The sequence below is a fragment of the Lates calcarifer genome, linkage group LG15 (genome assembly GCF_001640805.2).
Source record: "Lates calcarifer isolate ASB-BC8 linkage group LG15, TLL_Latcal_v3, whole genome shotgun sequence".
Taxonomy (NCBI): Eukaryota; Metazoa; Chordata; class Actinopteri; family Centropomidae; genus Lates; species Lates calcarifer.
The window spans coordinates 26,250,455-26,278,093 of NC_066847.1; the positions used below are offsets into that span (position 1 = coordinate 26,250,455).

The 27,639-nt window shown below is 39.4% G+C and overlaps 1 protein-coding gene across 5 annotated transcripts in view; it reads right to left on the reverse strand.

Annotated features, from left to right (window-relative positions):
- Positions 1-27,639, reverse strand: part of LOC108888786 (RNA-binding motif, single-stranded-interacting protein 3) — a 125,118-nt gene that overhangs the window by 3,182 nt on the left and 94,297 nt on the right. For all 5 annotated transcript variants that reach the window (XM_018684982.2, XM_018684971.2, XM_051075847.1 and 2 more), the window contains 7 exons: positions 18,463-18,569; positions 13,697-13,740; positions 9,689-9,785; positions 7,113-7,163; positions 1,224-1,340; positions 840-926; positions 38-162 (listed from right to left, as the gene is read on the reverse strand). In XM_018684982.2, coding sequence (XP_018540498.1) covers positions 38-162; positions 840-926; positions 1,224-1,340; positions 7,113-7,163; positions 9,689-9,785; positions 13,697-13,740; positions 18,463-18,569 — 628 coding nt within the window. The remainder of the gene's footprint in view (positions 1-37; positions 163-839; positions 927-1,223; positions 1,341-7,112; positions 7,164-9,688; positions 9,786-13,696; positions 13,741-18,462; positions 18,570-27,639) is intronic.

Below are 27,639 nucleotides of genomic sequence, written 5' to 3' on the forward strand. Positions count from 1 at the left end.
AGAATGTGATTTAAACAAAATACTGATTTCTGCTCACTTAGTCTGCTGGTAAGAGTAGGCTGTGGCATGATCTCCTGTACTCTCCACTGATAAAGGCTGCTGCCCGCTGGCATCCTGTGAGGACGGGGCAGCTGTCTGTGGAGATGGGTCTGTCACCACGCCCTGATACCAGAAACACAGTTACAGAAATAGGTCAGATATGAAACTACCTCATGCTGTTAGAAGGTTTAATTTCAACCTCCATTTAGCACAAAGGTTCACTGAGGAAATCCAAACAGTTTACCAATGACAAAAACTCACCCTGTATCGATTAAAAGTGCAGGGTTCAACTTACGCAATAAGACTCACTTTAATACCTGATACTCATTTTAAGAAATCAAAAGTAGTTCCTCTGGCCTTTGGGAATTTAGCATAATTTAGGGGCAGTGTCTGTCCCTGAATCACAAAGAACCACAATCTGATTCTGATATTATCAAGGCTTTCAAATTTAGGTTCCTTCCTGCAGTTCATAACATCATAGCCATTCAAAAGTACAGAGGCATTTATTAACATGTACTTAATCAGAGGGCCATAAAGTGAGAGAATTATACTCTATACACTATATATAAGTTATATGATACTCAATATTCAAGTTAATTCTGTATACAGTGCACACAATTTCCAATTTGTTTTTTGTCTTGACACAGTATAAGGCAGATGTGGCTAAAAATTCTCTCAACCCCCTGCAATAGCTTTTCAATACAGCACTGTAGATGTCTATATAATACAGGCTGCTGTATGAAGTTGGTCTGAGTAGCCAGTATAAAGTCAATGAACAGTTTCTTCTATTTTGTCCTTACTTCCACTGTGATGGCAGAGGCAGGCACTGCAGTGTACTGGGGAATGTAGGTTCCTTGCATAGGAGCAGCCGCTGCAGCAGGCATGTACTGCAGAGAGCAGGACACAAACAATATTATAATATAGGCACAAACAGTGAGTGCTCCAGAATCCCCCTGCCCGCATTTAACAATACATTACATAGCAACAGTTTGGCTTGGTCCCAGGGTCATCGCACATTTTAGACAGACAGAAAGAGGTAAAATAGGTATGTGCTTCACAGCCACAGCTGATTGCAGAAATTTGCACTGACTAGTTATATTTAATATATCACCACTCAAAATGTACCAAAAAAAAAAAAAAAGGCATGCAGAGCAAGATGGTAGAGGTAAAAAACTGAGACTCACAGTGCCTGTAGTGCCCAGAGACATGTGGTTCATCTGCTGGGTGAGAGGAGCCATAACACTGGAGGGGTGAAGAGACAAACTGGGCTCTATGGCCGTGGCTGGGGTGATGACAGCACCCTGAGGAAGGAAGGAAGGACACATGACCAACAGGTTATATACACTGCTGTACAAACTATTGTGGACAAATTATTATCCACTGATCAGAACGTGGGAAACAACATCAGAGTCACCATACAAATGGGATAAAACATATTAGTGAGCTTTAGAGGTGGTGGTAGGCTAGTTGTTTCCCTGTGTTTCCAGTCTTTGTGCTAGGCTGTCTCAAGGCTGTAGCTTCTGTCTGTATCTAATGGACAAATCTATCTTCTCATCTAACTTTCAGTGAGCAAAGAAGTATATTTCCAAAATGTGGAACTATTCCTTTAATTCATGAGAAAAAAAAGTACCTTACAAAATAAGAAGACTAGTTAACATGAATATTCACAATATGTCACCATGTGTTTACTGCAATGGCAAAAGAGGCTGGTTTTTATGATATACAGCTAAATAACACACTTTAAAAAATGCAGCAAGAAGAAAAAGCTCAGACCTCCAACCCAGTTAAGTTTGACGTCTGCAAATGGTTTGACTTTGTTCACGGCAAAGCAGCCAGTCAGCCGGCTTGGCAGGCTTGACAGAACATGCTTCTGAATGGGGCAGAAAGGCTTTTACTGTAAATCTCCTCAGTGTGAAGGGCTTTGATGCAGCCTAACACCTTGATGCACTGAGCTCTACTTTTCCACTACAGCTCTGTTACAGACTCAACAGCTCTGTATAGATTTAATAGGAGACTCCTCACACTGTGTGCTGAGATGCCTGGGCAACATCCTTGCAGCGGTAAACACTGTTTATTTGTGATAGCTGTTTAACTACACTTCCCGTGAGCACAGACAGCATCAGTGGATGTGTGTCAAGATCGCTCCAGAGAGCAGTCAGCACTTCTGTAGCTGCATGTTGAGACAGGATGTTAGAAGAACACAGGTATTAAATTTAGGTGTTTTAGGCACTAGCCCAGCTGTGTGGCATTTTAACTGCTCTGTGTCTGTGGGGTTTCATACAGAAGCTTTCAACAACACAGACACAGATAAGTAAACACACACACATGGAGTAATCAAAGTCTAGCTATGTGAAGCGTGCCTCTTGAAGGCACATACAGTCTGTCAGATGCTGTTCACAGTTGCAAATCTGTAAGTGAAGATCCTTATGTCTGCAAGTTTCACAGGGAGGCATACACACACACACACACACACACACACACACACACACACACACACACACACACACACACAGTACAGACAGGGATTGTCACAGCTGTTAACAGTGGTGAGCGCTCTTCCTCCTGACTGCTGTCTTCATAGGGAGATCTGTTTGAAGAACCCAGCAGCCTGGCTATCAGAAATGCTCTGTCAACACTGTTCTCATCATCACAAGTGAATGAGTGGCACTTCTACAAACACTCAGACACACACACACACACACACACACACACACACACACACACACACACACACACAGAAACATCTATGCGTGCATCCACACAAAGATGCATCAACAGATCTACCCACAAACCCACACAAAGCTTTGGCTCGGGCAGGTAGATTTAGCAGCCAGAATCTAGCTAATACCCTGGCTTTTCATCCATCTATATAATACATTCCCTCATTTAATGATTTCTCATCCTCCCTCGCTCTTTCTCTCATTACATCCAATCTCGCAGCAGGCTCCCATGCAGAGAGAAAGATGCATAAAGCAAAAGGAAACCCACAATAACTAATTATTTGCCATGATTTATAGCTGTACAAATGTTGCTATCTCCGCATGTACCTGCATGTGAACACTATGTATTAGTTGGCGTACGTGATGAGTGTATTACTGTATGTGATAAAGCACATGCAGATGCGTTAATGTATCAGACAAGAAATAAATGTGTAGGCAAGACAGACAGTTATTGTTTCCCTGAGGATAAGAGAGAGAGAAAAATACAAGATCTGCTTCAACTTTGAACTTGCTCTTTCTCTCACACACACACTTCCCCTCTCTTCCTCTGCTCCCCCTCCCTTTGCTGTCATTTTCCCAGTAGAGAAGTGAAGCTGACTAACACAATGCTGCAGGCACCGTGCAGCATCAAATACAAAGTATTAGTGATAATGACACCCGTTTATCGAGAAAACCACTAACTGCTGCTGGAGTGACGGCAGCGCTGTGTCTGTGTGTGTGTGTGTATGTGAGCATGCAAAGGATGTGAAACAGCGTTATTTGTTCTCTTGCAGGTGGTGTGCTCTGAAAAGCAGATGTTTGTGTGTTTCTACAGAAATGATTTTCCACCCTGACACCACACCCCTTTGTCTCTGTCTCATCTTTATTTTTTTTTTGCACACAAAGGCCCACAGGATTTTACCACTGGGGTTGAAAACTCTAGACATGCACCCACATGCATGCACAGGATCTCAGCATTTAAAAAAAGAAACAAAGTGAGTATTGTAAAATATTTGCAGGCTCAGATATGTACTGAACTGTGCTTTCTTCCAACACATTCTTCACCCCCTTTGTTTCCTCAAATGGGTTTAACATGGCAATTTAACTCAGGAAGATCTGAAATCCCAATTCTTTGGATGTCTCATTACATCCCTCCCCAATAAGCCGCCTTCCTTGTATTTCTTGCTATGCATGGTTAGGGTAATGCATTCATTTCCTGTAGGGGGATTTGTGAGTAATTATGCACAAAGACATCCTCTCACTAATTAAGATGTAAAGACAGGGAGTTCAAGTAATCTGGGCATTTCACCAAGGCTCGGAAACACACAGTCCTTAAGGCACTCCACTGTGTGTATAGGTGTGTTTGTGTGCCTGTGTGTGTGTGTGTATCTGAAATAATTTGGGAGAGCGCTTGTGTCTGTGTGTAAATATAGTTGTCTGACTGCATGTATGTGCCCCTTCTTTATTCCTGAGGAGCAAAAATAGCACTTAGAACTGTTTTTATTTCTGTCATTCTAACCTTTTAATTAGGGCCATTCATTTCTTAAGCAACTATGTGTCTGTGTATGTGTATTCGTCAGTGACACAAATAGCAACCTCAAAGTTTTCATACCACAAGCATGTAAAAGCCTGTATGATGAACTGTTGACTGAGTGATTAGTAGAGGCGCACTTGTGTGCATCAACCTAAATGTGTCAATGAGCGCACGCCATTAATCGAAGTTACCAGTCATTAACTGTGGTATAGCAGTGAGGAAGCCTCTGCTGCCATAGGAACAGAATTAAGCCGCTGTGTCTCTCCCAGTCTCCCTCCCTGACGCAGCTTTAATTTGCCAAGCTCCTCTGTATCCAGGAAATACAATGACTAGCCTTTGCCTTTGTTGTCTAACAGGGATTTTGACTATGCAGACACAAGGCTGGGGAACAGGCACGCACAGCCCAGACATGCTTTTGCAGCAGTTGTTTTCTTTTCTTTGTTCGCAATTTATTCTTTGTAATCCCTTCTTTCCTCCCCCTGCCTCTCCCCCATGTCCCCTCTCTGTCAAATGCAGGCACTTGTATTTATTTTCTCTTCCTCCAACCCCTCATTCTTTCTTCTCCTCTGTCTTACTCCCAAGTCTAAGGAAGTCATATCAAGCAGCCTGCCAAATAATTAGATGGGACATTTGTTTGAAAACACATTTACAGAAGGGTATTATCCTCCCTCGCAGACATAATTTTAATCAGACATGACAACAGAATGTTTTTAGCAGTTGGCAGATAGACACAAAGAGGACAGATAGGAAGCAAGGACGGGAGAGGAGGAGTGACAGAATTTGGAGATAGTTTAACTATTGTGTTAGTATTTGCTTCAGTTCCTCAGTGCATGGTTAATATACCATACCTGTGCTGCCTCTATCCAAGACCCCACAGCCGTCAGCTTCAACAGAGCATAACTAAATTTTGCAGGTATAAAATAGTCTGCAGCTGCTGGCAAGAAACCAATTCTCTAACACACACAGTTAGATAAAAATCTGGATGATAAAATCTGTCTTGACTATCACCTCTTTGTGAGAGAAGCTGACTTTATTTTCTAGAAAAAAAATAAAAATATATAGTGCATGCTGCGCTGTAGATCTCATCCTTCCCTTTCAAAAAACCTGGATGAGACAGTACCATCATGGGATAGCACTGCTGTCCACATAATGTGGTGTGTCTGATAGCTTCTGTCAGCCATCATGGCCAAGATCACTGAAATTCTCATTGAACTGGCCACTTGTCTCATGACTGACACCCCCACTTCCTGAGTAACAGAATTTTTTCTTCTAAAATATAAGAATACCCACAGTGACATTAATTTTCTTTCCCCTTCATATGAACCCTGTCTAAGAAGAGGACATCTTCAGGACAGGTGTTTAATTAAAACCCGTGGCTATAAAAATTAAATGCATGTTTTACAGGCTAATTTTTCTCCAGATGTCATGTTAAAATTACTAATATATACTGTACATGAACAAAACCAGTGGAACTACAAGTGAATAAATGTTTTAAAGGTGATTAAGATGCACTTTCAAGGTTCCTGTACAGTTCCAACATGAATCTATTCTGCGTCTCATTTCTTTTTCTATTGGCTCTGCTGTACTGAGAAATAACCAGTTTATCACCTATGAGACAGGATAAAATGTACCTCACTCCTTGCACCAATTAAGAAACAAAGAAACACATTTACAGAATGTAAACATTAACCCAGGACTCTGTCCCTGGAGTGAATGAAGGTGTGGGGATTTTATTCTGTATATTTGGGTAGTTAACTAACTGTAAGACAAACAGACGGAACATCAGTTGAGAGTTTACACGAGGCTCAAAGCAAAGTCTGTGGAGGTTGTTTCTATATCAGTAATCATATACAGTCTTTGGGTAAAAGAAGGGAAAACTTTGGGTTTAGGTTATGTTTGCGTGTGAGAGAGTACAAGAGGAAGAAAGCGTATCTGTAGGTGAGTTTAAAGAATTTATTGACTGTACAACTACAGCCAATATGTATGACTGTAAGTGTGGGTGTTTCAATCGCAATTGTGTGTGTGAGAGAGAAATGTGTATGTATGCGCATGGACTGACCTCAGACAGTCTTAATCCTTCAGGCATGCTGAAGTACTGTATTATACTGTTTCTAGTTGTGTCCATATGTTTTTGCCTTGGTATTTTTTATGTATGTATGACTGTATAAATCTGATCAATAGTTTAAACTGACTTTAACATCAGTATTACCTTTACCATTACATTTGTGGAGGTTTCTGTACCTGCAGTTTCATTTCAAACCAGCAGGGAGCAACCTTTTATTATAGATTTCAGACTGCTCCACTGAGCTCTTTTAAATGCTTTAAAGAGGTTATTTGCTGGCTGAATCAGCAGAGCAGGACACAGATGTAGGGCTACAGTTTTTGTCTGGTCTGACCTGGGCACAGACTCTCAAATGTTGCTGCACTTGTTGGAAACTGTGTGTCATTTTTCTTTTATTATTTGGATTTTTGCAATTTTGGTAATTCATAGCATTTTATCAGTGCCAGTCCATTATCTGGACTGAAATATGAGATTGAAAAAATCTGATGACATTTAGCAATTAAATGCAATTATAGTGACCATCATAGCCCAAACAAGACCTAATATTTTCTGGGGTGTTTTTTTTGTTACAAATAGTCAGTCTTTCTTAATGAGCATTACTGTAAAATACCTGAGATTAGCAGACTGAGAAACATATGAGGAACAAATATTGAGAGATGCTTACACAGGGATGACAAGCAGGAATGTAATGTAAAAAGGAAGCAGTGACAAAAATGGACAAAATTACTCCACTGGGAGCAACATGAGACAAAAGAATTAAAGAGAGGCTCTAACTTACTGTGGGTTGCATAACATACTGTTGATGTGGCATCCAAGATGTACTCTGGACCTGTGGACCGAAGAAAAAGAGGAGAAGAGAAGAGAAGAGGAAAGAGAGATGTAGCAAAGGTGAAGGTGACGACAGCATGATTACAGATGATGAAGGAAATAGAAATAATAAAGACAGAGGGTAGCAAGAAAGGAAGGATGAGAAAAACAAAGTAATTAAAGAAGAGGATGGGCATGAGTAGGAGGATGCAGAAGGGAGGTCAAGAAGAGATGAGAGGAAAGGGAAGATCAAAAAGATTGTTATAAGTGGGTAAAGAATTGAGGAAGAGAGAACATAAAGCAGGACAATTGTAAGACAGAATGACAGAAAGGGAGCAAAAATGAGAAAACCAAAGAGGAGAAGAGAGAAAATTAATCATTAGCTCAAGTCTTTACAAGCCCATTTCAGAGCCTCAGTCCCTGCGGCAGGGTGTCTTAAAGAATATTACAGCAGTAACTGAGGGTCCACTATACAGTATGTTATGTTGTAATTATAAGAGGATATGAAGACCACAGAGAGCAATACAGTCTAATAATTACTGCTTCACAGTGGAGGTTTCATCATCAAAGTCTGTCTTGGCCACAAATCACCACTTTCATCTCCTACTGCTACCCACTGCCCAGCCCTAACACGAGGAGAAACAAGTCCCCAGAGACCCCTTTTGGCACATGTGAGGTATGGTATGGTATGTAGTATATAGCAATTATATGAGTGCATGTGTACATTTACTTATCTCTCTGTGGGGAGTTTAAGTAACGCAAGGAAGGTTAATTTCTTATTATTTTTCTCAAAAAGCATGGTGTGATTGTGGCTCAGTGTAATTCTGCACTGCTGAAGGTGTGTCTTTGCATTTGTCTTTCTCATTTACAGCAGTGTTTTGTGCAAGAGAAAACCTGTGGACTCGTGTTTGTTTTAAAGTCTATGTGTCTGACAAACTGAGGATCAAGTACTGAGTCAACTTCTTAAAGAACCAAAGGCAACCAGCTTTGACATGAACAGGTGAAGTAGGTGTGTGTGGAGGAGAGAGGATGCGACACATGGGAACAGACAGAGAGAGACAAAAGGAGGATTTGTGCCTTAGAATGAAAGATCAATGGGAGGAGTGCTGCAATGTAAGCCTATGTTTTATCATTGCTAGACTGAGAACTGTCTTGAGTGGAGGGAACTGATGACTCAATTTCTGTATTTAAGTCTTTCCTGAGAAAAGACAAGCTCAACTTCCTTGGCCTGTATGTCCAGACTCTACATAAAGACCGACAGTGAATAGCATGGCCAATTCAACAGCATTTAAATGCCATGCCATGAAACCATGAATAAGAAATGCTGTGGACTGCTGCGTTGTTTGAAAATATTCATCACATATTTTCAAAGCTCTGGTCCCATGCAGGTTACAGAGTTCTTAACACCACTGAAAATGAGGTGGCTTTTGTTCTGTACTTTTCTTACTCTCAGCACATTCAATGAAAAAATAAAAACCAACAGTCTCTGGCTGACACATAAGACTTCACGTGAGTGTGGCACACATAAATCTTTAAAAAGAGGTCATGAATATATAGTTTCATATTTTAAAAATGTTGAGTAAAATTCTATGGCTGTGCACTGTAGATTTTAGGAAACAACCCTTTAACAGCAGGAAAAACCAGTGTATGTGAGGTTTGACAAAAAAAATAACTTCACTCTCTGGATGATAATTGAGTAACTTCAATTAAAGAACATATCATCCAGTGCAACAGTATGAGTGACTGACTAACAGTTTTTAATGACGCACATTTAAATTGTACATATTTAATATTTATGTATATATATTCTCATTCTGCTTGCAGAAATTTTTGCACATACATTTGCACTGCACTGAAGCTGAAAAACTGAGGCCTATGCAAACGAAATTTTGTTCTGTATACACTTGCTGCATACTGAATGACAATAAAAGTCTGTCTAAGTCTAAGTCTAATGACAATTGCAACTCTAAGGCAGTGAAACAGAATAACAAATATCAGGCTTTGGCTACACAGTCAATACTTGTTGGTGGGATCAATTCATGGTTGGTTTTGGTTTGATTTACTGACCATGAGAAAATATAGAATATTAACAGATTTATTCTTTAGAACTACTGAAACAACACTACTGCTAAACTTAAGAGTTGTTAACTTCACTCAGATGCTAGCAGAGCAATACTAGGTTACATTGCATGCCCATGGGATGCCATGTTGGAACTCTGTTAGACAGAACATCAGTTGCTTTGCTAAATCTGATGACGGGGCAGAAAGCTAACAAAGTCAAGAGGCTAGAAGTAGGGTGGGGTGCTTTGTGATAGTGGCTTGGACCAAATTAAAATGACTTAAATTTGGAAAGAAATTAGCATAATGAAACAATCTTTTTAGCTATGAAGTTATTCATCTAAACACAACTTATATCCTTTATTAGGCAGCCAATTTTTCAACTGCCTGTTTGAAGAGGCCATTTTCATTTTCTAGAACAACAGAAAAGCTCTAAGAGGCCTAATATGCTCTACCTAACCCAATACACCACAGACAGGGTCCACCCACCTGATATGTGGAAACAGGAGAGGCAGCAATGAAGGGTGTGATTGATGTCTGTGCAATCATCCGATTTGTGGAGATGCTGTATGGTGAAGAGTAGAACCTAAAGAAGGAAAAAAGAAAATGTTTAATTTTGACATCATCAAGTCACAAAATATATATACATGGGATAAAACAGAACCAAGAACATGTTGAAAGACAGGATGATGTCGAAGAGGCTTCTCTGCACATACAGCTTTAGCTCTACCGACATCGCCACATGTAAAGGTGAAAATGAGCCTTTTGTATCTCTCTGTTTTCAACCACCCAGAGCACTTCAAGATACCACTGACAAAATGGATCAGACATCATCAAGGCTGTATTGGAAACAATAAATATTGCAGCTTCACTCAGTGCCATACCATCAAAGATGTCTTAGAATGAGACTTGACACTGCACCGGAGTACACATCATGTTACAAAGGAGTCTGCTCCACTGCTATGCATAATAATGAATTATCACCTTAATGTGTGAGTGGGTGAAATATTTCAGTGTTGCCTTTTATGTTCCCACCTACGCATATTCCACTTTGAAGGGGAGGCTGCATCTGCAACATCTGCATTTTACACTCTGTTTACTTCTCTTTCTATACCTTTGTTTGCCCTTCTGATTTTGCTCCAACTCTTTTTTTTTCATTCCACCCCCTCAGCCCTGCAGCGGTAGAATGCCATGGCTCGCGGTGCTTTATTTATCATTGTGTACCTAGAGAGGACATGTTTCATCCACCAGGCCGTGTTGCTGTGCCCGATCGATCCCAAAGTGTCTGTTGACTGAATAATGGAGCAAGGGAGGGGAGGGAGAGAGAGAAAGAGAGGGAGAGAGTGGCAGAGAGACAGAGAGAGAACCCCCTCCCCTATCTATCTGTAACAGCTGTGATTGTATTAAAAGGTGCTTCCCACAAATCAAGTGTTGTTTAATTGGGGGAGAAAAGTACTTAAATAACAAACACACTGTTGGTTTACTTTTAAGGGTAACTCAAAAGTGCCACTGACAAATAATGGTTTTGGAATTTTATTGTTGTAGCCGTCTGTTATTGATAATACAATATACAACATACAAAGATGACAGTGAGGCTCAGCAACTAGCCCAAGACAGGAAATGTGGATTTATTGGTGCTACTCCACTATAATATGAGCACACATCTCATCTCATGGGTGAAATGGGTTCTTGAGGTGCCCACCTGTTCCATAATTGCACTTCCTGTTTCACATTATGATTTGTTTGGTCAGTGATAGCACAAGCAGTTTTGCATCTCAGCTGTGAGATGCAAACCCTCATATATTTTTAAAATATTGCAGTCTGGGCTGTGTGGATGCGGTTGGTTTCCAACTGCCTGCGATAAGCTCCAGAGCGTGATTGTGCTTCACATGGACATCCAGCCTCCCTGTTGGATTTTTATGCTCTCCTTGGCATGTTGTTGCCTCAGTGGTCGTACATACAGAGTACAGCTACTACGGTTACTAACATGGTTCACTTCTTTGGAACCAGAAAAAGAAATCCCATGAATTATTAGCTCTACATATTTTTTCTCTTGCCAAGTTTCAGCTCTGGTTCATATGCAGGTTGATTGTGTGTTTTATCTTACTGTAGGAGTGTTGATACTGGCGCAGCTTACTTTGATTTGACCATAACTCCTTGAAGGGAGAAAGATTTTCTTAAATTTTCCCCTTGCACCTTTCAACTCCTGCTCACCTTAAGGTCTTACTAGCTTTCCTTGTAAACATAGCCTCAAAGGACACCACATGTATTGTCAGTTATGCTAATATTCTGTATTGGCATTTTTTTTCCCCTCTGAGCTCTGAGTTACTGCACTTTACATCTGCATTTATTGAAATATTATACGTATTGGCATCACTTGAAAATGAAAATATTGGACAGATGTAGATCTAAGCTGGGGTAAGAACTGCAACATGTGATGATCAGTGACAGTAAAAAAAAACAAAAAAACAAAAAAACTCCTTTAGTGATCATACAGCAGTATGAATCCATCTTTTTGACTGTACAATTAATGTGTGACTCGCATTAGAGATAGTGTATTACTGTCACTGATGAATACAAATGAGCAAACAGAACCGGGTTATTCAATATGGTTCTCTGATTGTGTATATTGTATTTTTCATTAGAGTGATGTGTATTGAGAGAGAGGAATAGTAGGTAGAGGACAGATCCAAGGTTATTGATGGAGGCTATTAGCCTTGAGCAGCATGCTGTCAATAGGGACTCCAGTTTGGCCGTTTAAACAATACACTAAACATGTAATTGCGAAGAGAACATTAAGATGGGATTGAATTTAAAACCTCTCTGTGAATCCCTGGTGTGACCTAGCTGCACTGTCAGGAGTTTGCCCTGAAAAATTAGCAAATGATTTAGTGCCGACCTCGGTGGCTTTTTAGCGGAGAAATGTGGGTGAGCATGCTAAAATATTCTGTATGTGTGTGTGTGCAGGAGAGATAGAAGAAATAGAGAAGTGCTAAGGCAGAGGAAAAGGCAGAGAGAAAGAAAGAAGGATAGAGAAACAAAAGGAAAGCAGACAGACCAGATAGGAGGCAGGAGAAAAAGAGCCCCCAGAGAAAGAGAATGTTGTGTTTCTCTGATAAAGAGACAACAGGCTATAAGCCAAAGCAGTCTGGCCGGTTGGGACACATGTTTCCAATAACCTCGGACTGGCATCAGACCCTAAATGCCAGCCGTCCTCAAGCTTGGAGAGACCTGTAATTGATTTGTACCCTTCCCCTCTCCTTGGGCTGACTTCATTTTTGCCTTTGCCCTCCTCTTGACCCCACCCGGCCTTCCCTTTTTATTCAACTCCTTTCCCTCCCTGCTTTTCGCCTCTCTAATTAGCTGCATTAGCATTTCACAGTCATTTAGTGCTACGCCGGAAGGAGCTGAGATGACCTCGGAAGAGAGGTCAGAGAGGGCTTAAGCACCGCAAGCGCACAGATGCTCGCGTGAGAACATGAATTTATACATGCACAAGCATGCACGCAGGCACAGAGACACCAGAAATGACCGAAAGTGAAGCAGATGCTTGGAAATAGAGAGTAGGAATTAGAAGAATAAAGGAGCTAAACAAGACAACAACAAAAGGAAGATGGGTAAGAGAGGAAATAGTTGAAAACAGTTTAGAATTTAGAATCAGGTCAGACAAGCAGAGGGGCTGATTTAAAGTTGACATGAGGAGAGGTGAATGTAACAATGTGTAGAACACAACAGGACAAGAGTAAGGAAGAGGAAAAGGAAAAGGAGAAAAAGGGAAAGCGGGGATACAAAGAGGAAGAAGGATTGAGTAGACAAGAGGGAGGAGAAGAGAAACAGAGCTGGAGGGAAGCATCTCCTGGGATCGCATCACCAGCAGCATTCCTAGCAGACAGGACCGATCTCCAATTTCCCCCTGAAACAGGCAGACACTCGGCTCTCTGCATTCAGCCTGGGAGCACTGCAGATAGCCTCGGCTGACGAAAGTCTTACAGCGGCATTGCAACACCACCCAACTTCGCTGTCTGCAATCAGAACCTACACGTCTGACAGCTTGTATGCATAGGTGCATAAATAAATGCTCAATCTGCATCAGTCAGATGTGAGAATGAGGGCGAGAGCAGGAAAGACAGAGAGAGAGAGAGAGAGAGAGAGAGAGAGAGAGAGAGAGAGAGAGAATAGATCTGTGTGTGTTAACAACCTGTGTGTCCTGTGTCTGTTTGAGAATGTGCGTGCATATGTGTGATCTGCTCATTGGCATGCAGGTGCTCTTGTGGATATGAGTGCTGATGGTTGGCTGCTATATATGTGCATCTGTGCAGGTTTGCTAGATTATGTGTCAGTTTTGTAAAGGCTCATATACTGGTGCTGATTCTGGGGCTCCAGCAATTTCTGTGGGGTTTGATTTACGAATATTTGACATGGAATATGAATCAAAAATAAAGTTTGCACATCGTAAGTTGTATACACAGTTCATAAATCTGTGAAGAAAACACCTACCCATTCTGCATCGCAGTGGGATCATATGTCAACGCCATACCACTCTGGAAAAAGACATAAAGAGAGAAACGAAGGTTAAAATAGTTCATATGTCTTTTGAGGGATCTGTGTTTACTCTTTTTTGAGATTTTGATGTGTAAACAGTTTTTTGGTGGTGCCAACTGAGATTAAAAAGTGCATTGTGACAAATGGTCAAGACAATAAAGGTAATGATTTGAGAGAGGGAGAGATAGTGGAAGAGTGAAAATAAGGTGATTCATGATGCGAAATAAATACTGAACACACACTCTTTCTCTTGAAATTCGCCAATATAAAAAAAGTGAATGGGACGCAAAGACCTGACAAATAAACAACAATGGATGATGTCAGTAGCCCAGAAATCTCAAATGAGCCAGTTAAAAGCACTTATGAAGAATGAAATGGTTCTGTATGACTGTGTGTGAGCCTGAGAGACTCTTAAAAGCATGTGTCATGAAAATCATCAAAAATAAAAACAGACATAGTAAAATGATCACAAAAGGGAGGCTGTTGGATAATTGGCATTGTCTTGATAGTTTGAGTGAGTGTGCCTGGGTATCTTTATCAGATACCATCTATGTTACTGCATAATAGATATTCAACAACACAATACTTAGTTCGCTGTAATTGCAATACTTAACTAAGTATAACTGAAAACAACATATGAGAGTAGAATTTATTGCTCCTTAGTCTTTTCTTGTGCAAAGTATTTTATAGTTTCATCACTGGTAGTTTTCTAAAAGATTTCAGTAAGAACAACAACAAAAAAGAAATCATTAATCAAAATATAAAAACATATAAATGGAATAATAACAAATATTGACATAGGAATGTTCACAGTGAAACAAAAGCCACAAATGTCTCTTTTCAAACTAAATGTGGTAAATGTTGCTGTTTGCTCCACTTGCATTTGACAATGTGGAGCACACAAAGTCAATAAAAAAAGTCACACAAAGTCAATAAAAAGACCCATGTAGAGACAAACAGACATAAATCCACACTTGGCGCCATGAACTAAGGTGACAACACATCTGCCTGAGATGAAACTTTAAATATTGAGTGAAAATTACTCAGTTATTCCCAACTGTATGGATTCGTGAATGCACATAGGAGCAGAAAGGAGACAATCTGGAGGAAAATGAGAGAAATGTAAGTTCCTGCTATGTTTTGAAATCAGTCTATCTGAGCTGTCACACACACAGTCAGTGTTTGTTGTTACAACAAACATCTGTACTATCAGTAGAAGCTAAATACACCAAAAGCACTCAATAAATCAAGACAAGCCCAAACTTCCTTTCATTGAGGTTTTCTTCGATCCAGTTTTCATCTCATTCACACATATCATCAACATTTTCTAACTCAAAATATTGACCCAAGATACATTGTCACACCCCAACTGCAGGAAGTGCTGCTCATGGAACAATAAGCAGACACCATACTGTAATTTTCTTATGGCAATCTGCACCATTCGCAGGGCTCAGTTATAACAACAGTGCTAAGTATTAATGATTTTTACATTCTAGCTGAATAAAATCAGTATCGGAAGAAACTCAAATCTTAAAAGGTGTATTTTAGTAGCATAAGCATTCTCTCTGTCCTTCCTGCTCTCCATTAAATGTTGTCCTGTTGTTGTCAAGTGTTCATCATTAAGTGACACTTTTCTCTTGAATGTTTTCTAGCTGTGCCACATTTTCTCTATCATGTGCAAATGAATGAAGATCTCCACTGACGTGACTGCCTCTTGGCAATGTTGGTTCAAACTTAAAGCATCAATAGTGTTTTTAGTCCTCTAATCTTTATTTTTCTCCTTTTCTGTCTTTCTCTTTGTCATTGTTCCCCCCTCCTCTTCTATCTGCAGCCTTCCAAAAGTCAGTTTGTAGTTGTTCTGTATTCCACACAAGGCTCTTCTCTCCAAATTGGCACATGAGTTGAAAGTGTGCCCTGATGCTGAACTCTGCAGCGATGTTTGGTCCCCCCCCCCCAACACTGCTCCTAGCCAGGATGGGGGAATATACATGTACACTGCAGAGGCAATAAAAAGGAGTGCCTGACATTGATGACATAAAAAAGCAAAAATTAATCATCCTAAAGCTTGATATTAATTTTTATACCAGGTAAAATGTACATTACACATAAACACATACAAGAATTCTTTCACCTTGAGCAAAATTTGTATTCACTGCTAGTTCCTAGGCAATCTATTCAATTGTTTTTTGCAACAAAAGATTTCCGAGCAAGAACTAGAAGAGTTCAGTTCTATGAAGCATCTTGATGTTTGCATCTTGTCCTCTAAGTTTCCTTCATATAACAGCAAAAACTGGACAATATTTCTCAGCTGCTGCATAACACCAGCATTAGTCACTGGATATGTATACTTAGATATCTGTCCATGCGTGTTTCCCCTGAAAACATGTGTGAACACATAAGGAAACTAAAGGACACTTTAAGTTGGCAACTGGACCAGAGCTTCTGTTTGATGTGACTGTTAAAATTTCTTGGAAAGTCAATCAAACAATTACAAAGAGATGGAAAACAACTACAAAGATATACAAAACAACCACAAAGAGACACAAAACGGCCACACAGATGACTACAAAGACGCACAAAAATACTACATGGTGACACAAAATGACCACAGATGATGAGAAAGAGACACAAAATGACCATGCAGATGACTACAAAAAATCTAAAATGACCACAAAGACACACAGATGACTACAAAGAGACACAAAACAGCCACACAGATGACTACAGAGACACAAAATAGGTATGCGGATGACTATACAGATACAAAATGACAACAAAGAGACACAAGACAGCCACTAATATGGCTACAAAGAGACACAAAAGACTATAACGAAACACCAAACAGATGACTACAGAGACACAAAATGGCCACACAGATGTCTACATAGACACATGGATGACTACAAGGTGACACAAAACAACTACAAAGATGACTACAAAGAAACTACAGAGAAACACAAAAGACTGCATAGAGGACTACAAACAGACACAACAGACCCTCTTTCTCTGGGTGTCTTGGTTTTATGCAGGATGGGTGAGGGGCCTCATCCTTGGGTGCCCAGGGTTGAATGATCTGCCTGTGTTTTATCCTGTGTGCACCTCTCTGCACAAATATATGTGAGTGATTCTGTGTGTGATATGGGCTCATGTCATAGTCACAAGGCCAGATTCATTTAGGAGTGAGAGGCTCAAGGAGATTAGGATCGGCTGACTGAGTGTGAGGATGCGATGAGGCCCCTCAAAGCACTTCCCTGGCCAGATGTCTCTATTAGTCTGCCTGGACTCTGAGACCTGGCTCTGACAAATGCATAAACCTCTGAAGGGATGATTTTCCACTGCAACGCCAAGTGGGGCTTGTCAGGGCTTGGGCCACTGACAAATGTGTGAGGAATCCCACTGAAAGCATGGATCATTTATTTCAAGTCCAGCTGACAATTCACAAATGTTGACAACAGGACACAAAAATGAATCACTTACACCAAGGCCTCTAATGTTAACTAAGCTTTGATGTAATTTGTCATTCTTTCCTTTTGCTGAAAAAAGGGAAAAAAACTCTCTAAAATTGCAGTCTGTGCTGGCTACACACAAAAGACAAACACATACGCCGTAGAATCCTGTTTTTGTTGTGGCGGTTCTCATTTCAGCGCACAGTTGTTTCAGCCTGGTTCCATTTCATTTCACTTCACCACCCTGCTCTTTCCCAACCTCCATGTAAAGCAAATGTTGGGAAACTGTTTAAAACTTTACTCAGTGTGTGGGTGGTGACATTATTATTCACTTTTGCTTGTTCTGTAAATTAAAGCTTTGGTATCGACACTAACAACTTCTGAACTCTCAGCATTGTGCAACAGTCAATCTGCTTTCAGTCTGCTGCACAAGGTTTCATTTCTTCTGAGGATGACAGACTGGAAGTGGGAGTTTCAACAAAAGAAAAAACAACTTGGCATTGGGGTCTTGTAATAACCTTATATTTGAAATTTAATAACCTTTATATATGCCAGCTTTCATACTGTCAGCAGCATCTCTAATTCAGCCTACAGTATGTTATTGGAAATGAAATTTGATAATGACCCCACAGGGGGGCCTGTCATACTTTTCAGATTTTATACTCCATTATAAAATAAGAAAAAGAAACTGATGTCAAAGTGAACATCAGCTAGATATTTAAAATGTATGAGAAGGATGATTTTTGGATCCTCTGTAATGTTTGCTGTGAAGTAGGACTGCTGCAGTACAGTCTATCGTACTGTATTTAACAGGATTTCTCTCTCACCTCTGTTATGATAAGATTATTGTTATGCTTTTGCTAGAAAGCTGAGTAGGAAAAGATTTAAAAGAGGTTTGTGGATATACTGTACTCATACTTGTGACTAAGTTAGAACAACACCACTTTTGGTTTTGTTAACTTCACTATTTCCTCAGAAAAACTCTCTTAGTTGACACAGTGTACTCATTCTGATTATGCGAAGCAAGAGCTTATTGTTGATTTAGGAAATGTCTGGTGCAGCATAATTCTGCCTGAGGAAAAATCTGTGTTACTTTCTTTAATAGTGGCAGAGGGCAGAAAGGATTATGCTGTGACAAACTGATTGTAAGACATTCTTGTGTTACAACTGCCTTTTCCACTTGTATTTTAAGAAAACACTGGTGGCTGATGAAGGGAATCTTTTATGATGGGTACTGGTGAGCTTTGAAATGGTTAAATAAATTTTAAGCTTTACCTCTCCTTCCCGTGGCCACGGTCTGCCATTTTGGGGATACTTGACCTGGGTCTGTCTCTTCTTCTGGCCTCCATCAGCAAACTTGCACAGCAATGGCTCTGCTGGGGCTACAGAGTGAGTCAGATGGGGAAAGAGACAAGGACAAACACAGAGATGGATTAATCATATTAATAGCAGGAAAAAGTGAAATTTCATGCATTAGGTTAGGAGTCACATTTAAAAGACAAAGTCAAGGTGTTATGTTGTGGCTTAAATGAAAACATAACACAAATCAAATGGACCTGAAAACAGCACTTGAGCTTATACATTTATCTCTCCCACCCCTAATCCAAACATCTCAACAACAGCAGTTATCGCACCATCTCTACAACTCCTACAAATGTGCTTCAAACAAAAGCTGCCTTGACGTGGAAACAAAGCCACAGGCTAATCATCAAAGCATGGTGAGCATGGTTCAAACGACAAACCAAACAGGCATACTTAATACACTAAATAACTTCACACAGCTTGACCCCCCAGGCAACAGACTACAGTTGTGATTGCTCCAAAGACAACATGGTCTTTTTCTTGGACCAGAGAAAGAAGAAAGTCTTGATTACAAATAGGATTAGCTGAGTGTGACCTTCCGTACAAGAGTTCACCAAACTCCAACTACAACCTGATAGGCGTCTGCCTCAAATACCCTACAGGCTTCTGAAGTAACAGGAAGTAGCTGGATTGGGGCAAGGTTCTTTTAAAGAAAAAATGCTTTGTCCTGTATCAATTTATGTTATTTAAAGGCATATCTTTAGAATTTGTTAGAAAGAAAGAAAGAGAGCATGAATAATGGCTTTTATTTCTGGGAAATGCTTCAGCATGACTCAACAAACACAATAAAAAGTCCTATCCTGACATGGGCCAGGACACTCAGATAAGACGCTTGATGGCTTATGTAGTCGACAGGCAGTCCTATATTTCTTGGAGTTCCAGTTATTGTGCAACCACATGCATACACTGAAACATACACATGATATATCCACTAGAGTCAGAACCAGCCTCTTAATCAGCAAACACATAATGAACAGATTAGAGACCAGTAAAGATGATAAATTACAGAAATAACTGAATGAACCTCAGACATACTGAATAACATTCCTACCCTGGAACAAAGTGTGTCCCGGGGTAGCAATGTGTGTGTGTGTGTGTGTGTGTATATATATATATATATATATATATATATATATATATATGTCAGTTGTTTTACCAAGTAGTATATATATATATATATATGTCAGTTGTTTTACCAAGTACCCAAACAATGTATGTTTACATTCAAGTGCCAATGCTGTCTAGCAGCCAACGTAATTATGATGAGAGATCATGTTGTTATAGAATGACTCTGCATAGGTAGGAGGGATAGCTCAATAAAACGTTGGACTTTAACATGGGAAACCTCTGTTCGTTTCTTGTTTCAAACCGATGGTTAGTTTAAGGCATGACCATGATCACTCCCTAATGTTAACTAAAGGTTACCATGCAACCATGATGACAAAGGCCCCTAATCTTAGGAAAGTAGTCATTTTAACCCAAGCCACAATATTTTTCTAACCTTAACAAAGCACTTATTTTATCCAAATTTAACTAAACCTGATTTGTAATAGTTGTGAAAGGCTCAGACAAATGTTATCCTGCTGGTGTTTGGAAAACGCTGCCATGTGTCATTCTAGAGGGCAGGGACGAACAATGTACCTTGTACAATTTGGATGACTTGTTGGAAAATCAGGTGCTTATCTCATGTCTTCTTTTGAGTACAGTTTCCACAGAAGTTGGACACTATCCAATGAAACACATCATAAGAGTATATTAAACTACGGGGGCATTTAAATGCTATTTAAAATACAGACATTATAAAGCTCTCAACTGCAGCACTGGAACACTGTAAAACCAACAAATGCTCTGTTCATGTTCTGAGTAAGCTTTATGAAGAGACCTCATGACCCTGAAATTGGATAAGCCACCTACTTTTATACATTGCTTCTTGTTACTTAAAAACATCCACCAAGGCATGTTTGAGTCATTGACTGCATCTTTTAAGAGACTGTTTAGCTGGCACTCTTGTGTTGTTTAACTGGCACTGATTTCAAACTGCATATAAAGTCAAATACATCACTGTGTGTAGCTTAGAAATAAAAACATTCTTAGATGACATAGAATTCTGTGAACCAGCAAAGGCGATATCATCAGGCTGGTACTGATTCACATATTTTAAATGCCAAAATAAGCTACGCAGTTACCTCGCCCACTTCAAGAAAAATGTTTCTTCATCTCTGTAAACTGAAAAATGAGAAGAAGTGTTCTCAGCGGAGAAAAGCATTCAGAGCTCAAGGTTGAGACAAGAGTTATTTGGAATGCCTGGGGCCTGGATTGGGACGAAGACGGAGATTCACAGTGCCGTGTGATTATACTGCATTTAGGAGTACTTTGTCATTACAGTGTTTTAAGTTGATTTCTATCTGAATAAGAGACCGCACGGCTGGGCCCCTGTTATCATCCCTCGCCTTTGCTATTCATCTCTCTCAATCACTCCCCTTCTCTCCCCCTCTTTTACCTTCTCTGCTCCATACATTCCCTTACATCTGGTAAACATCCGTGTGTGTAGGTGTATGCATGATTTGTATATTCATCACCATGTCTCATAACAGAGCTCAGCTTAGTTTCCTCATGAAAAACAAGAGAAACACACAGAAATTCAGGTGATGGATGTTTTTAAGTGAAGATAGAAAACAAAAGCAGGGAGAAAGCAGTGTCATGATAGAAAATGGGTCATTTAAGAATACCTATTAAAGTGGGTAGCACCAAAAGGTATAAAAAAATATGTTGGTAATGCTTGTTTGCCAGTGTTTTAAACTCACCCAGGCCTTCATTGTTAAGCACCCCCTTTTTTGACATTTAAAGTTGTGCTTTGAAATTATAGCACATAGTTCCAGGAATGGTGGAGACATGCGACCAAAATTAAATTAATAAAAGTGCTTTTTATGCATTCCTCTTTGCATTTCCACTGCATCAAGGACACTGTGAAATTAAGCAGATGAATAATGAATATATGCAGAGAGACATGCAGAGATGGAAAAGCAGACTGAAAATCTGTCTTCTAGGTAGCGACAATCTGAATGTTTAATTCTTTTTTTTCCTTTTTTTTAATATCACATGTGAAACATATTGTTTTGTTTTTGTGTTCACTTTCCCTGTAGCAGCCACAAGATGATCAGCACTGCAAACTCCACCAAAATACTTCCCAGGCTACTGGAAAGTACTACCCCACAGCAAGGACTTTCTGACACCAGGAACTAAGCTCAGAAGAATTTAATTTAGACCCTGCTTCCTCCATGTGAAACATTGGTAAGGTTCCTGGGCCTTTGGAAAAGTGTCAATTTGTGAGACTCTGGCGAAACCTTTGGTTGCTGTAATGCAAATGTAAAATCAAATGTAAAATCTATTAGTTGATCTTGGGCTGATACAGACATGAAAAGAGAACTATTATTCGTACAAAATAGTTGTGAATTCTAATTTTCCATTTAGAACAGGATTAGGTTCAGGTTGTGGTAAAAGACATTTGAGAATCCTGGGGGCAGGATCTAACTGTAAGGTTTATGGGTGTTAAAAATGTATTGATGTGTGTATGTGTACTTGTGTGACAAATGATTGCTACTTCAAGTAAGAGAAAATATGTGACAAATGTGAGGACAGCCACACTCTTGATACACTCTTTAAGGCAGTATTCTGTTGCTATTTTGTTTTGCTGGTGTGACAAACAGTGAAAGCCACATTGTCAGTTGTTGACAACTCGTCAAGTTTACAGTCAGGACACTTTCTTCTCTGCTTTTCCTCTAAAGTACCACAGAAAGAGAGAGAAACCTCTTGCTGATCCAAAATAATTGTTTGTCCTTGCTATCTGCATGAATAGGATATGTGTTTTGAATTAGATCTGTTTTTTACTCACCTGATCTTATCACATAGACAGCAAAACTTAAGACTTAGGTGAGATGAAAAAACTGGGCTTTTTATTGTTAAAATTAGTGATGCTAAAATACCAAGTAGGAGATCCAAAGACAACAAAATAAAAAAGTAGATACTGTATCCTTTGATGTGATTGAAGCCTGCTAAAGCATAGCAGACTACATTTAAAATTCACCTCTCTGGTGTCTCTCAAACATCTGGTAACTACAGCATGCAACATAAACTCAGAGGGAAATTTCTGTGGAGTAACTGTGCTTGTTAAAAGTGACATACAGCAACAACAGGAGGGACACTGGCCTCCTTCCATTTTGTATAATCCTCAATAGTAAAGTACATCCACATACACAGACATAAAAAATCACACACACAATTTTGTTGCTGTAAGCTGTTTTTATATCTGAGCTGGAGAAATGGCTCCAGACATTAAACACTGGCCCAGCGCTATGGGCCACTGTTTACATGCACAAACACGCCTACGCACACACATACATCAATATTGTTATAATGTTTCGGTTGCCTTAGTGCATCTGGAGCTTGAATTTTGTGTTTTTCAGGGACTGCTGCAGGATACCAATATTTGGCTGTGCAGGTAATTTTGACAGGCCTGTTTATGGGAGAAAGTTGTGTTTCTTTTTTCTATACACAATTCGAATTTTTTGTACAATGCTGCTATATCCTCAGATACCTGAAGTTTAATCCTATTCTTATTTAAATCTGACATGTCGGATTATGCTGTCATGGTGTTTGACAATCCCACCAAAACAACACATTAAACATAGAGTAGATTAAGTGTTTGAGCTCTGGCTTATAACAGCAAACTGACTGATACAAAAGAATAAAATAAAGTCAAACAACTTATAAATGCAGGTTCAACACAAATAATGTTTGAGCCTGCTTGCAGCACATACTGTATATGTGTATGTGTGAGTTAATGGCTGTTTGTGAAAGCCTTGCTGTGTAAAGGAGAACAACTCCAGTACACCTAACTGTCTTGTAGAGGACATACTTTTTGGTGTTGCTGTTTTCTCCTTCACGGGAGGAGGATATCTGTCATTCCTGACATAATTAGACAATATTGCAAAATTGGTCTTGCAAGCCAGGATTTCAATGTGGCACAAATGGTGAAAGACTTGCAACTGACTATTAATCAATCAGTATTGGATAATGAGCAAAAAGTTAAAAGGATACACTGCAAAAATCAACCAAGCCATTAAGTCATTTTGTCTACTGAGTCATTTCATTGAAGCAATTAATCTGTTCAACAGAGCCTTTATTTTTATAAATTGTCTAAAAGTTCATCTATATTTTACTGCCACAGAGCAAATGAAGGGTGAGGCATAAAGTGATGCAAAATGACTTTTATATACTCCAGCATGTAGTACTATAGTATAACAGTAACATCGTAACAGTCATAACATGCCTAAAACCATTTTATTAACCCCATATTCTAGCTATAACATAAAACCAAACAAACAAACAACGACAACAACAAAAAACAAAACAAAACCCTGCAATACACACCACAGTTCACTTTATATTCAATCACAACCCCAATGACAGGCCGTAAATACTGACAATGACAATGACATTAATGAATGTTATTTATTATTAGGAGGTGAACTTAGTTGCCACACAGTCAGGAAGCAACAACAACCATAAAACATCCAAAGATGAGATTACCTGTAGAAAAAAAATGGTGCATCAAATTAATTATTCAGCTTGCTTTCACAGCTACATTACTACAATCTGTTGCAGGTCACAAGAGGGCTTTTAAAAGGAAGAACATTTTTAATTGTCAGTTTGACCCCTGCCGCTCACACTCACGTCTCTGTAGCACAAAGTGATGAATTCATGATGACTTTGGGTACAGCTGTGTCTGCCCCCTAAAATGGGTCACTTTTGGGCATGTCAAGTTAATTAACATTGTCCAAACTGAAATATTTGGATATCTAAGGAGTTCTCAGAGATGGCAATTTTTAGCAAACAGGATACAGAGTTGAGGAAATGAATTCAATCCAAATTGAATGAGGAAAATTATTGCTAACAATTGCTAAAGTCACACATAAATTGATCTTTGTAACCCCAAGCAAAACAATTTTGCCTTTTTTTCTCGACAGTTAAGGAGGAGGGGTTTTATACGTAGTGGCAAATCTAAACATCATTGCTAAGTTTGCAGAGCAAATTACTGCAGTGTGAAGACAACTGCTCAGGTCTCATAAGGAGGTAATGAAGAAGCAGAATTGGCTTCTTAGTGGATCACATTTGAAGTTGGTGGAGTTTCACCATAATGGAAATAGTCAGTGTGGATACTCACAGTGCGAGAGCACACTGAGAGGAGAAAAAGCTGCCAACAATTGTCTGTGCCTAATTTTTTTCATGTGTACTATGTAGTCATGTCTGATCAGGAAATAAGCTTGTTATCCATAACAATGTTATCAGAATCAGAATCAGAATCAGAATAGACTTTATTGCCAAATGTTTGCACATACAAGGAATTTGTCTTGGTATATTGGTGCTAAAGGACAGTTATAGTAAAAGAAAAGAGTGAAGAGCAAGAAGCAAGAACTATATTTAAAAGGAACATAAATATACATAATTAAAAAGTAAAGTGTAAAGTGTAGAGTGCAAAAATGTTAGAAGGTGGCAGTGATTGTCTGGATGTGCGTTAATGTAACGCATAGATGTACGTTAATGTAATGTGTAGTGGGGGGTGGGGGGATTACAGTCTGTGACAGTCTGCGTGTGTGTGTTTTTTTTTTTTTTTTTTTTTCTTTTTCTTTTGGGGGGGGGGGTTAGATCTTGTTGAGAAGCCCAGTTATTTTACTTCCTATAATTTGTCATTGACTTCCACAGCTGCAACAAAAAATGACAGAGGTTGGTAGTTGTGTGTCTTAATGTGTGTGTGTGCACAGGTGAATGCTATAGGGTAAAAAAATAAATAAAATAAATAAAACTAACAGAATTAGTTTTTTACTGATTTGAACTGGTGTTTTCAATCTGTAGCGTTTTTGTGTTTAACTGACAGTACTTGTACTGGGAAACACACACTGTTACAACTCATTGGAGCTGTGGGATATTGCAAACCACAGTAGGGCAGAATAGAAACTGTTGAAACTCCAACAGAGCAAACAAACATATCCATCTTGCTTCTGGTGAGAGCAACACAGGAGGAGAAATAGGAGGTAAAGAAAAATTTGAGGGAGGAAGAAACACACAGGTTACTCTGGATGCACCTGGTAAGGTGCAGGAGATTTATAATATTGATCTTAGCTTTTGTGCTTCTAAGCAAGATACCAGTCTGTAGGTAAGGATACACTCTTAGCTTATACAGTAATGGCACAATTTTTTTTTTACTGTGAGAAGAGAGGGAATATCATATAAGTGGGACCCAATCCCTCAAATGGGAAAATTCTCATTTAAAATAAAATCCAATCTATTAGCAAGCAACATGGAAAATCATTCAGTTGGAAAATGGGATCCAATCCCCAAAAGTGAAAAAATGAGGAATCCCACAGCTAGGGTGAATGGGATGCAACCCTTTCTCATCTTTTTTTTAAAGACATCTGGCATCAAAGAGCTCAAAGCCCTGTGGCTGAACAGTATGCACTCTGGAGGGTTACTTCATCAAACACAAGAGGAAGCCAACTATTTGCCACCGAATTTAAAAATATATGTTTATTCATATTGCTGTTAGCACTATCATAACATTAAAATTTCAACAGATATCTCTACTGCAAGAAACATAACAGTAAGGGACTGGAAGCTGGGACAGAGAGCTGAGACTTAGAAGACATTTACATTTATTAAGTTCAACAGAAAACTGATGGTCTCCACCCTCTGTCTTCCTCTCATTTCACTGTTCCTTACAGTGACAACTTCTGGCCAAACCATTCCCTCGGAGCACCCACAGGAGAGAGGAAGTTTACATTCATTATATTTTTCTTATCATAATCCTAACGCGACACAAAAGGAATTGGCTCTGACAGATTTATTTAGGAAATTAATTCTCCAAATAATGTGAAGATAATACCAAATGTCTTTGCAATTTTCAGAACTTGACAGCAGTGATGTGATTTGTTCGGTGCTTCAAAAGTATCACATTTTAACACACATATCTATGTTTGACTGTTGAATAAGTGGCTCCAAATAACACATGTAAGCTGACACCAAGTCTGACAGTGCAGTACTGCCACATAATTACACAATCTTTTTCTCAGTGCAGCCTCGTTCAGTTTTTTCCTCCATTATCAAGAACATCAAATAAAATTCATTTCCCATTTATGAAAGTATTGAACCACTTGAATGGTGGCAATGAATGGGGGCTTAATGCCTCATGATCATACCAGGCATATGAGGCTGCACACATTTTTTAAAAGCTTTCGTGATTATTATTGAAACTACTGAGTGATAATGTGCCCTCGCTGAGATCTGGATTCTTTTCATTCTTGTCCTCCATTTGTCTTCCCATTAGGGGAGTTCAGGAAAAAGAGAAATATCAAGGCTACAACACTACATCAGATAGTGGGAGAGGAAGAAAGACAGAAAGATTGGACGCTAAAGTTAAAGAGGGATGGAAAAAGAGAGGCGGAGTGCCAAATGGGTGAGGGAGAAATGGCGTAGGACTAGTGGAGATGAAGGGGAAGGAAGGGGAGATTAGATGTGGGACAGAGGTTGTGGGGTGAGAGAGAGGATAACAAAGAAATGACACGAAGTAGACATGAAAAGGTCTGAATTACTAACTATTTACTTATTGATATGCTTTTCTTAAGTTGTATATTCGGGCTGGTGTGGAGGCTGTTAATCAAACAAAAATCAAACAAGCAAGCACTAGTATGGATTGTCTATGGTGTGAAAATTAAATGGACCAACCACAGGCTTTTCTGGCAGACAAAATTCAAAAACTACCACTATCAAATCACATGCTGATCATGATCAGTTTTCTACGCAATCTGTATCAGTGTAAAAGTTCCATTTATTTATTTACATCATTTGGTAACACCTATGTGCACAACCAAGTAAGTGTGGGAATTTCCCTTCAATCAGAAAGTGAAAAGGAGTTCAAAAAGAGGTGTGCTGAATTTATGATCGCTCGATTTCCACCTCAGACTGTAATGTCAAATTCATGGTTCTACTCACTTAAGGTGACAAGACATTAGGAGCAGTAATGATGTTCCCAGCACA